Source organism: Typopeltis vanoorti, chromosome 12 (genome assembly GCF_054136105.1).
Source record: "Typopeltis vanoorti isolate ZY-2024b chromosome 12, IOZ_Tvanoo_1.0, whole genome shotgun sequence".
In the NCBI taxonomy this organism is placed as follows: domain Eukaryota; kingdom Metazoa; phylum Arthropoda; class Arachnida; order Uropygi; family Thelyphonidae; genus Typopeltis; species Typopeltis vanoorti.
Window position 1 is genome coordinate 76696687 of NC_143560.1, and position 13375 is coordinate 76710061.

At 40.6% G+C, this 13375-nt stretch overlaps 1 protein-coding gene across 1 annotated transcript in view; it reads left to right on the plus strand.

Annotated features, from left to right (window-relative positions):
- Positions 1-1088: 1088 nt before the first annotated feature.
- LOC150100904 (uncharacterized) overlaps positions 1089-13375 on the plus strand; it is a 243714-nt gene continuing 231427 nt past the window's right edge. Inside the window, exon 1 of the mRNA XM_090401933.1 lies at positions 1089-1317. Within this exon, the coding sequence (XP_090258059.1) occupies positions 1089-1317 (229 nt within the window). The remainder of the gene's footprint in view (positions 1318-13375) is intronic.

Consider the following 13375-nt stretch of genomic DNA (forward strand, 5'->3'; position numbering starts at 1 on the left):
AGTTTCTATTTCTAACTCTTCGCTGTCTTCCGTCTCGAAACCGCAGAAACTGCGAAATGAACGCTTCTAAAACTTGTACATATACATCTGCGCGCGCAAAGTCGCACAAAATTCTCTCGTGCACATGTGTTCTTCCCGCTTGTTTGAAATCGACCCGAACCACGCTTATTCGTATAGCACGCCTATTGATCGCAGGGACTGTCTTGCCGCTCCCTCCCTTCCTTTTAGTGAGGTAGCACGGCCGCTAAGCCCTTTCTCTCGCACATCGTCTTTACACAAAACCTCGCAGTAATTTGTGGACAACAGTGACACCTAGCGACAGATATGAACAAGAAGTTAAGGGGGGGCGAGAGACTACTATTGGCTGAGTAGGAACGTTGGGAGTATGAACCTCGCGCGCAACACTTCAAACCCACGTCATAAGCGATCTATATCCTGTGCCGTATCGGAAGAGCGATGCAAAGCGAAATTCCGGTGGGGGGTCTCTTTCTATGTAGTTGTGTGCTTGCGCGAGACTGACCTCCAGGTGTGTTGCGAGCCTGTAGCTTCCGCCTGCCTTTTGCGGCGTTTGCTACGTGCAATCTTACCTGGCGACACTTGTGTGTGTGAGTGCGTGTGTGCGCGCGCGAGTGAGAGAGGGAGTATGACGTCATGAGGTGATTCTTGGAGTCTGAAACGGGCGAGATTCCATACGAAGGCCATGGAAATCACATAATTCCGTGCATCGCGAAGCCATGAATACCTAAGTTAGAGCATGCACGAACACTGACCAAAAGCTGTTTGTTGACATTTGTTAGTCACGTGCGTGTGCGTGTGTGTGTGTGTGCGTGGGTGCGTGCGTGCGTGTGTTCATCTCGTGTGCCTTAAGTAGGCGCGGTGCCCGAATGAACACCATGGACTTCTCTTTCCACCCGCACAATCAGTGAACTCCCGTTGCCACTTGTGCCATCATGGGGTGAACTTACGGCCCCGTTTCCGGAGCGACCATGTAACATCACCCGGATCTAGAGGACTCGAACCGGAGGATAAACATGACTCGTATCGAGACCCAGTTTATCTCCAACTTAACTCTACTTTGGATGCTAGTAATGACGGAGATGGGACTGTTAACGCCCACGCTGTGTGACGACAACCCTACTCCGACGTCTATCCGGCCGACGAGCTATCGCAAAGAAATACCCGGACAGGTAAAATGCGATAAGTTGAGGCCTGTCAGAAGCAACAGGAATAACAGGACCGATGAAGAAGTACGGATTCGTCTAGAGCATCCATTCCTGTCGGTGGACAACGGGATTGTACCATCAACTTCGTACCAAGGTAGGAATGAATAATTCTTTAAGTACAAGATTGTGTTTTGTCATATTTATGAGGTTCTAGTCTGAAGGCGAGGAATGAGACGGGAGTGCGAGAGGACTAGCAATGGACATTCCGATTATCTGTTAATAATCTCCTAAAGTTAATTTCCGACAGTTTAATATAAATGTGATCATAAAAGCAGTGAAGAATTAAAAAAAAAAGTAGTGCTGAGTAAAGTGAAGGTCTGTAATGGATAAAAAAGTAAATTAATTACTGGGGCCTTCATGTATCTGAATATGTTTTGTGTGGTCGGCACTGTATGATTTTATCCTACCCATACTTAACTACACGTAATTATACAGTTTAGCATGGGGAAGAATAAAATGAATATTGAAAAAAAAAAACTAGCTCGTAATTATTTTTATGTTTGGTTTGATTGTTATTAGGGCTGAAACAACTAAGGCTTATAAAGCAAATAAAACTATAAGACTATAAAAATTATTTCAATTAACTGCGTATGTTTATTGGTTGGTTTGTCTGTTTTGAGGGTGGAGAATTCTGTTACTTACCTCTGAAAAGTACGTATAAAATGTTTCAGGCATCACAGACGAGGTTCGAACTAGTTTTTTTTTTTTTTTTTTTTTTTTTTTTTAAACTCGAAAGAAAAATATCGTGATGTCCTGGCAATTGAGCTATGGAAATACCCTAAATATATTTTTATGGAAAAGTGTACAAAGTATAAACACAAAGTATTAAAAAAGGATGAAAAAAAAAAAGGAAAATAAAACGAGAGAGAGAGAGAGAGAGAATGTCGAATTAATGAAAAATGAGTTCATGGAATTATAGCAGAAGCAAACAAGGCTACGATGCTCTTTTGACCGGTTGTCTATTTTAAGCGATGAAAAACTAACACCTGCGTACGAGACCGGTTAACTCACTCAGTCGAAAAGCCCTTGTAAAAGTTCCTGGCATTCCAGACGCAGGGAACTCTAAATCCAAAAGTCATAGCTGATACTAACAGAGATTCGTGAGCACATACCTCGGGAGAGAGGAACGTGCAACTTCTGTAAGAAATAGGTATAAAACTTTGTAAGAAAAAACTTCACGAGAGTAGTGAAGTAGATACCGTTTCTATGAGACGTTCATGAATTTCTTTACATTCCGGATTCGCCCAAACACACAGAAACGTATTTCTGTGACCGGACGCAATCGATTAATCTGTCATCGTTACCAAGAGAAGCATTTGCAATTCCCTTTTTCCTGCTTCGAGAATAGCTCTAAGGAACAGGCGGGATTTATCACAAGGAAAAACACCGTGTAAGAACGTAATATATAGCAATAGCTAACCCATGAACTTTAAAAAAAAAAAAAAAATTCATATTTCCGGTCTTTTATTGAAAATTAGTAATGCGAATACCTCAACCCTCAGAATGAAGAAAATGGTAATCTTATCTGTATGCGAATCATCTACACGCGGAATGAGGCGTGCACCCCTACCTCCCCTCCTATTTGAAAGACGTGTAATTACTTGATGGAGCACCCAGTAACCACTCGTTAAAAGTCCTTTTTAGAAATAAAATTATCTTTCCTTTCTTCAGACATCTTCTTTGTGTCATCTGTTCGTTCAGAAGGTGAACAAAGAAGGGCGTGCCGTGCATATGGATGCTCAAATTCTTTTCTTGCTCATTAAGGCGCCTAATTATCGTTATCATTAAATGGGAGGAGATTAATTTTCTTTTATTTTGTCACTTAGAAATCTGCCAGCTGCAAGAGAGTTAAATATAGAATGAGCGAGATGAACTGCCATAACAGATCTGCCAGGAATAAGGACAATTACGTGGACATATTAAATGGGTCGATCTGGGAGCGAATATCCTTCGAGATGCACAGAAGTCTCTTGGCAACTCTTCTCTCTCTCTCTCTCTCTCTCTCTCTCGTTCTGTTTTCTTCTCAGCGTTTATTACGTTAAGCCAAGGAATGAAATAACTGTACCCAATAGACTGTTCAAAGCAGTGCAGTGTTTTTTTTTTTTTTTTGTCTGCATGACATCATCTTTCAGCATATTTTTTGTACTTCCATACGATATCATCTTTCTTCCATTTTAATGATTGCAATATCAAAAACAAGCATTATCCGTGTAATTACTTTGACAACACCGATGTGTGCGAACTGAATTAAAACCCTGTTTCTATAAATAATACGTCGGTTGATTCAGATTTAATAAACTTAAATAAGGGCGCGCACACACACACACATACACACACATGAAAATACTCTAATTCTAGCAGTACAAAATACAGAAAACAATAATACTTCACTTCAGTAATATATTATCGTAACACCTATTATAACCAACGCAACGTTAGGTTGGATTTAAGATTTTGGCCCCTTCGCATGATGCTTTTTTTTTTGTATTCTTTTTATCCATGTCATATTTTGAAATAAGTACTGAAAATAAATTTCGGAGGAATCTAAATCATTATCCTGATTACATTTACTATTTTTATTCACCTTTCATAATTCCTTAGGTGAATTTTTATTCACCTTTGTATCATCGCAGAACTCGCTAATATGGCCTGCAACGTACTGGCTTGAAATAGGAACAACCATGTAATCTAGCCAAGTGTTTCTACATCAGTTTCCTCAAACCACGTTGCAATAGCACTCGTGCAATAACAGATGGCACAATGTTGCCTCTTCAGAGATATGAGAGTGTTTCTTTTAAACTATCACAGGATCCGTCGTCCATACTTTACAGATTCGGACGTAGACACGGAAAGATAATTTTACGAAATTTCGAAATTTTACACCTTTCCTGGCAATCTGACTATGGATAAATAGTTAAACTATGTTTGGATTTAAATTTTTCGATTTCCCACCCATAGGTGGTATCGTTTGCTGTAATTATCTACCTTCAAAATATTGATCTAATGGCTCTCACGTCAGTGTTTTCTCAAGTAATAGAAAAAGTCCCCTACAGCCAAATTCGTCGACACCTGGAGAACTGTCAAGTAATCAGTGACCAGCAATATAGATTTTTCCAATCAAGATCCACAGCATATCTCTTCAGCTATATCACCTTCTGGACATGACATGTGCCATGGGAAGTTTTGGAGAAACCTCCGCTTACCCTTAACATTCCCAAGGCATCTGATAGAGTTTGGCACTGAGGGCTTCTCATCAATTGTATTTTAATGTCTTCCTTCCTCCCTTTGCAAATGGATGGCCAGTTTTCTCTTAGATCGTTCACTAAGTGGAAGGTGGAAAGTATTCTCTCTTCAGATATTTCTCTTATTGCAGGTGGATATTCCTCAGAGGTTCTGTTATTTCACCCGCACTCTTCCTCTTACTGACCTCAAACCCTCTTCAGAGTTTTGTTGATACTCAAAAGACAAACCTTGTAATGCTTAAACATCTCAAGCTTCAAGATCATCTACAATAAATAACACAATCTCCACACTACTCCTGCAGGCAATAACAACCAATTCACCCTTTTAATGCTTCCAAAACAGTTTTGTCTTTTTATCGCAAAAAAGGCCTTAGTTTCTCTCCGTAAATTGTCCTTTGACAATGCTAAACTTATCAGTCAAGATTACACCCTCTGTCCAAAATGAAACCGAACTTTTCGAAAATAGAAGAAACTAGTAGCGCCACCTGTTGTATCTTTTGTTTCGAAAGCGGCAACCTTCATTAGTGTTGTGTCAACTGACGAACGGTCGGTCGTCACGATATTCATGCCGTACGCGACGAATTCTCGTTATCCATCGCTTCAAAACTTCGAGATAAAACTTGCCATTGACCGTTTAGCCAGGCGGAACGAATTCTTTGTGGATAATGCCCTTGGAATCGTAGAAAGAAATCAGCATTGTCTTTACTTTTGACTTCTCCAAGCGACTTTGTTTCGGTGCCCCCTTCTGGTGATCTCCACTCGGCACTCTAGCGCTTTGTTTCGGGCTCATACTCAAAACACTACGTTTCGTCACCAGTAACGATCATTTCAAGGAAGTTTGAGTCTTTATGAGCAGTTTTAATGAGGTCCTTGCAGTGTTCAATTCGATACATTTTTTTGGTCGTCGGTCAACTTGTGGGGAACAAATCGCGAATTCAATTTACGAAGGCCCAAACTCTCGGTCAAAATGTTGTGGACAGTTGATTTTTGAATCCCCAATTCATCTTCAATCAATCTCACGGATGATTTCGGATTTTATTTGATGAAATCACGCACTTTTTTGGATGTTAACTTCGCTCAGTCCAGTTTTTGGACGGCCCGGGTTTTCGTCGTCCTCAAGCGTCTCACGACCACTTTGAAATCGCTTAAACCACTCGTAAACTTGAGTATGGGCTAAACATTCATCACCGTATGCTTTTTGAAGCATTTGATGCGTTTTGGTAAAACGTTTACCAAGTTTAACACAAAAGTCAATCGCAGCTTTCTGTTTGAAACTCATGTTTTGACCGTTCGTAAATAAAAACACACTGTCACTCTATAACACACTATAACTCGGCTTCTAATGAAACAAATGTCATAAACAGTTGACACAACACTAATGATGGTTGCCGCTTTCGACAACAAAAAGATACAACAGGAGGCGCCACTAGTTTCTTCTCTTTTCGAAAAGTTCGGTTTCTTTTTGGACAGAGGGTGTAGATCTCTCTTCTCGGACTGACTCTTACTCCTAGCCTAATCTCATCACTTCTATGGCATCCTCAGCTTCAGGAAAACCTAGTATCCTGTTTGTGTTTCATCTTCCCAGTTAAAAATTCTTGATGCTGCTCAGAAGCGAGAAGATCAGTTGATTAACGACTCCTCACTCTATAGTCATAGACGGTCAAAACTTCATTGTATTTGTTGTAGAGATATTTCCATGGGTGTCGTTCAGCTGAACTAGTATCCATTGTGCCCCCTCCCCCATTTCTACAAATGTACAGACAACAACAACCGCTGAACATCATTTTACAGTTGAAATGCTGACTACTCACCGAAGCAGCTACTCCCAGTCATCTTTCATTACATCTACCCAAGTTATATGGAACAGCCTACCCACGAAATAATTCCTCAAGATTACTACTTCCAGATTTTTAAGCGGAATGTTTTTAAGTGCAAAGATAACAATTTATAATACAAATGAGGCAAAAGTGGGAAACGAAGCATGTGTGCGCGTGTGAGCGCAGTCATTGACACGTTTATCATCAAACAATTACCTAAGAGTATTATCATCAAATGTTTCCGTGTGTTAATACGAGCTATACACGACATCGCATCCAATGTTATTGTTGCACTACCATGTGACTGATAGCAGAATGAAAACGCTTATGTAACTAAGGGCAACGGCTCACAGCTATCGCTCCATTGTTCGGTTCGCAACCCATATCAGCACGTGAGAACTTTTTAATTCGCAGCTAAAACTGAGAAAAAGTGTTGCACTTAGCAGTCAGCTGACACTTTTGCTTAAGGGCGAAAAGACGCTAAGTGCCAAAAACGACTTCAAAGGTCGAACTGATTTCTTTTGTACTCCTCATACTTGAGTAGTGGATGTCTGAACAGCTTTGGAAGGAAACAGAAAAGCATGTTAAGGTTCTGGCATCGCTCCACCTTGGCAATCGAACAATTAAAACGCAAATTAATGAAAGAAATAACTATATTTTGTACATGTATTTCAGTTAAACAGCTGGAAGGATATACTTAACCTAATTCATGACATATTTTACTCAATGATCGTTATTCTAGCCTCTAACGATTCTCTAAAATGCATAGCCTCAGAGAGAATCTTGTTAGTTTCTAAAGGCACAGATAAGTTTTGCATCAAATGTTTTACTCATTTCTTTTCTTCTACATTAAACCAACATATTAACCTTCGGATATGCAGTATAGCACGGAATCTTTCATCTCTAGGATAAAATTTCAGAAAACACTTGTAAAGGAGGCTGCTGCAAAGAATGGAAGCACAGAGAGGTATATATTAAATCGATTCGGTTGTTTGGAGTCGATCAGCGAGTGGGTGATAGCTCTGATTCTCGCACGTTTTCTTCAAGCTTGAGAAGTAATAAAGAAGTCTGTGTGGCAATAAAATTTACGGTCCCTTAGAGAAATTGGTATTTTGAAGAACTGCGAGTAGATCTCCCATAGTTCCACAGTAATTGTTTACCACAACATTTTTCTAAACGAGGAAAAGGAGAATAGCGTGATGTTATTACGGATCAAATTTATAAAAATCAATAGATGAAAATCAAGGGTCTGTGCAGCCCTGTGAAAATGGCGTTTGTTAGCCTACCCAAGAAAGGTTATTATAAGTTCGATTCTGGTCACTGACTAGAAGAATTTTATATATATATATAAGTCACACAACTTTGTAATCGATGGCGAATTTCAACAGGCTTATATTTTATGCTCTTTTACAAGCTTTGATAGACTTGTAAAAGACTCCTCTATCGTGTACGCGATAGCACAGACGTTTACTAACACTGTATACTCAACTAAGTGGAAGGACGAAGGAACAAAACAAGACTAGACACATTTCAGGGCTACTCAGGCGTGCATAGGTATTATTCTTGGAAAGTTTGAGGATAAATAAAAGAAATTAAGCAACGTCGTGAAAGGTTGAGTTGTTTAGAATTCATGCCGAAGAAGCTAAGAAATGCGTGCATTATATTCGTCAATTTCGTGTGTTGTTCGGAAAGTCTGTTTCTTAAGAGAAAGGCCAACTCGAGTAATTGGGAAAAGATCTCTTCGTTTCAAAGATTGAGCTGAATCCAGGTATTTTCAACCAGAAAAGGGGGTTGGGCACAACCTTGTTTTCCACTGCGTGTCAAAGATAGACTGGATCATCAAGAAGGCAGCTTACCATGTAAATTCAAGGAGTAACTGCATCGATAATCTGACTGCTCCGTGATGCAGACATACGTGTGACATGTGCCCTTTCAGTGAAAAGATGCGAGCTTGAATTCACTCCGCCTCAAAGATCGTTTCGTGTACTTTATAACTGAAAGATAAATTAAGAAGTTGGCAATCTTTTTTCTTTTTTATTCCGCAAAACACGCACGCTTTGCGAGTATATTATGTCGTCACGCAGCTGACATATATAATCTAACGCTTGACATCCTGTTGTCTTGAAGTTAATTCTAAACAGTCACCAGTGAGTTGACTGAGAAATTCAACATTTCTAAAAATCTCTTGAATCAGTTTGATCTTACATTAGTCAGTTTTTTTAACAGTAGACGGCGTTATTATAAACATATCAAAGATCAGAATCTGATTTCACCTGCATCAAGAAATCATTACTATTATTTTTTACAGTTGGATTATTATTAAATCCAAAAAAAAAAAAATCAGCTAACGTCTTTTTATTCCCGTATACGGGAAGTAGGCGAGGCCATTTAGCCCTATCTGACTTTTGGAGACTGAGTGGGCAGTTCAATCTCCATTGGTACCAATCAGAGATAGATGGCCCAAGGCTATCACTAATTAAGCGGTTCGCAGTGAAGAGAGACGGCTCAAATGTGCCGCCATCTCGTGGTCCCTAACCCTAACACAATATATTTAATGTCTGAAATAATGTGGGTTCTACGGTCGATTTTCTTGAGTTTACAGGACGAAAAACCCGAGTTTCGGGGAGGAAAAACCTGCTTGTCCGTGCCAGAGATCGACGAACTCGGGAACCGGTCGAAAAAAGGCTTAGAAAAATTTCCTCTAGCCGCCGACTAGACTCGAAACCACGTTTGCACACCATGGCGGCCAAGCGCCATGGTGTTCAAACTCCACATCCACTGAGCTACACAGGCTCTTTATTATTAAATTAATGTTTTAATTTATTCACATATTTAATATTTTATAACTAAATCATGCTTTGTAAAAGTTATTAAAAGCGTGCTTTTATTTAATGGCAAATATACAATTTTACGAGCAAAAACCAACGTCTTAAATTTCCGATTACATTGGAGCTATACTTAGTCTCAGTGGTAAAAGCGACTGAACAAATAGCTCACTGATAGCCGAGAGGCTCTATGTTCGCTTTCTTGAGCGACTATTCGAGGTATTTTCTGATATCATTTCTTTGATTCAACTGTGAGTGGGCTAATCTAAAGTGCACAAGCATATTTTGCTCTCCGTCACACTGTGAAATGGATGTGTTGAACGAGCAACGCGTATGATTCACTTTTTTTGCAGAAGACTTGGCAAGACAGCTTACGTTTCTGTGAGATGTTATAAACATTCCGAGAAACCACTGAGATAGAAAAGAACGAGGCGAGTCTAGTCAATTACGAAGACAATGCTGACAGCTTTCTTTCCTCAACACCAGACTGTCTCGAGAATTATTTTCGAACGCTGTCGAGATGCAGTTCGCGGGAAACGATCTAATAAGTAGTTTCATATGTTCCGAGTATCTAGAAACTCTTAGTAAGGCAGCGAATCCTGAGGGTTTTTTTTTTTTTTTTGGTTGTTGTTTTTTCTCCTGCGTCTTCATCAGTATTCCTACACTGAAAAGCGAGGGTTCGGAAAAACCTTTTTGGATATTGTAGATATACAACTAAGTATGACAGAGAGCCGAAGGTCATTCCGAAAGAGGCCTGCCAGAAATGGATCACATGGTGTCGTTTTTGGAATTACGGCTGAATCCCCTATAATTACAGGATTAGTATATTATTCCTTTGGGCATCCATAGCTCAGACAGTATAGACGAAGCTTTTTGGTCGGAAAGACATGGGTTGATTCCCGTCAGTGATGTCGGGAACCTGTATCTGGTCTCTTTCGACGAAAGGTGAGTTAGTCGGTCTCATACGTAGGTGAGGATTTTTTTTCACTCGGAAACTCGGGTTTTTCGTTCCCCAGAACAGGCAAACCGGTCCCGCGAACACACATGGATTACAGTCATGAATACGTCCCATCCATGTCCTGAGCTCGGATAAAATGGGGGTTTGGGTTGGGGAAAGCAATGGTGAACTACCCTGTAAAAATCTCACCAGGAACACTTTGTGGGCAAGAGTACAAAGTCACATAGGGTGGGAAAAACGACTGAAGGGATAAGCCACTACCATATTATTCCGTTAACTGCGAGTGTTCTACTGGACGATTTACATACTAAATCTGTTCTGGGAAGAAATCTTTTCCTAGCCCAGTAAGCGATCTTCATCTAAAAAGTCCTTGTAAAGGTTCTTGGTGTCTTAGCTCGATTCGAATTCAGGTCTCTTTACAATCAAATGTATCAACATCGACTTGGCAATGGAGTGAACATCTATCTCGTCGTAACTAAATTGAACTCAATATTCAATCTAGATTTAATTGATTTGTAAGTGATTTGACAATACATTTCAATAATTATAGTAATTATTTTTCTTTATGCTTTTGAAAATAAATCTAAAGTTTTCCTAACGGCAGTTCGGTTAAGGATCATCATATGCAGGTAAATAATCTAGATTTCACACACACACACACACACACACACACACACACACACACACACACACACACACACACACACACACACACACACACACACACACACACACACACAATGTGCGGGCGTGTGTGATCCATACAAGAAAGGACACAAGACACATAGCACATTAGTGCCATGTGTGGGCAAGAGAAACAGAAAAAAAAGAGGAGTATGTTCACGTTTTACTTGAACAGCTGAGGGTTGTAATCTTTGGGAAAGTGGGGACATACTGTTCCAAAGGACAGAAGTAGATGGAATGAAAGAGGAGTCAGTGAAGTTGACTCGGTGAGTTTCAAGGACTATAAAAGAGTGTTGGTTAATAGTGGAGGAATAATAGTGGAGGAAGAGAGTGGAGGAATAATAGTGGCCAATTCAGCAGAGCACTGTCCATGAAAGTATCTGTAGAAGAGGCGCATGGCAGAAACTGAATGCCTGTGTGTGTGTGTGTGTGTGTGTGTGTGTGTGTGTGTGAGAGAGAGAGAGAGAGAGAGAGAGAGAGGAGATTGAAGTGAGTTTGTGAGAGAGGAATCATTAATTAGTCGGATTTCCCTCTTCTGGATAGAATCGAGCAATATTAGAGAGTAATTTGGTGCACCACCCCAAATATGGGAGCAATATTCCACGCCTGGGTGGATTTGGGCTTTGTATAGAGTTAGCAGCTACGAAGTTGTGAATCAGTGTCTTGTGCGAACAAGTACACCAATTTTTGTCGGTTGCAGGAGCTAAAGTTGGAATGCAGTTGTGCCAGGAAATTATCGGAGATGCAGGTCAGTCCAAAAAGAGAAATCTGATCGTGTTTGGATATCTGATTATTACTGAAGGTAAGGGGAAAGGGATGTGAGCTCTTTTGTGCAAGAGATCAACGGAACTGAGTTTTGGTGGTATTGAAGTTCACAAGGTTTTCCTTGTCCCACTGGGATATAGCTAAGAGATTTGAGTTCAAGTCCCTGGTGATGATAGATCTTGAGAATTCTAATGCTTGAGCACTACAAAGTTTGTCGAATGAAAAGGAGGAATGGAGTGTACTGTTATCGGCAAAGCTACGAATAGAACTGGAAGTCTGTAAGAGCAAGTCATTTATATACAGGGGAAAGAGAATGGGTGAAAGAACAGAACCCTGGGGTAATCCTGAGTTGGTGGGGAAATCTGACGAAAGTAAACCGTCAACCATAACACGCAGTGAGCGACCAGTGAAAAAGTTTGCACTCCAGTTGCTGAGTGAGGAAGATAGACCATAGGATGACAGTTTGTTAAGTAGGCCACTGTTCTAAACACGATCAAATGTCTTTGAAATGTCCACATGAGTTTCTCCAAATTTCTCCATGGCCTGAGGTACAGAGGTGGGTGATGAAGGCAAGAAGATCAGCTGTAGATCACAAGTTGTGGAATCCATACTGCTAGTCATTGATTAGTTGGTATTTCTCTACTAGGTAGTTCAAGAGTTGGTTGTTGATGACCTTCTCCATAATTTTTGAGAGAACAGAAGTGAGAACAATTGGACGGCAGTTCGACGGGTGACTTTTATCACCTTTTTGTTTGGGGATGGGCTGGATATGGACCTGTTTCCATGTTGTAGGGTAGATGCCAGTTGAATAGAATAGATTGAAGAGGCGATACAGAATAGATGTTATGTTAGTTCTGGGGCATACTTTTTTAACACAATAAGTCAGATACCATCAGGAAAAGATGTCATGTTTGTGTTCAGGTTATGAAGGATTCTTCAGATTTCGTTTTGTCGGAAGACATGAAGAGAGCCGTTCTTGGTGGAGTGGAGGAAGAGGGAATTTTGTACAGATTCTTAATGCAGGAATTGGAAGAGAAGAGTGACGGCAGTAAGTTGGTCTTGTATTTAGGTGGGGTAACTACAGTACCATCGGGATGTGAGAGTGGTGGAAACCTGGGTGGGTAGAAGTTGCGCCCAATGACCTTGAAAAAGAGTGCCTGTCATTTGGGCAAGAGGCGAGTTCGCAGCATTTGGCCCTTTCAAAGTCTGACTTGGACTTAGTGATGCTTCTTTTGCGACTTTGCGAGCTGCAGTATAGAAAAAGTGGGCAGCTGTCATTTGGGCAAGAGGCGAGTTCGCAGCATTTGGCCCTTTCAAAGTCTGACTTGGACTTAGTGATGCTTCTTTTGCGACTTTGCGAGCTGCAGTATAGAAAAAGTGGGCAGCTGGAGTTTTTTTCTTGAGCCATTCGTGGTAAACAGAGGTTTTTTTACAGCATTGCCACACTTGTTTGAGAACTAAGGCTTGGACGGTGGCTGAGAATTTGGAGTGGAATGACGGATGAAAGCCTTTATTCCTGTGAGGATGATTTCTAGAACTGAAGCAGTAGTCGGACCATGGTAAGGAGGAATAGAAGACATGGAGGTCCTCCCAGTTGGCACCCTTGTAGTGCTAAAGGATACGAGACCGCGAATTGGTTATTCTGTGGCAAAAGAGACTTGTATGAGGTTGTGGTCTGAGTTACCAAGAGGAAAATTGACAACCACAATATACCTAAAAGGGAAGCTTGTTAGGAAGAGATCAAGTGTGTTGACAAATTGGAGGTGGCTGTCAGGTATTCTGGTAGAAAGATTGATTATCTGAGATGATCACTGCTGATGGCAAATACCTCAACATCACTTCCTGCTTGATCGGTGAAACT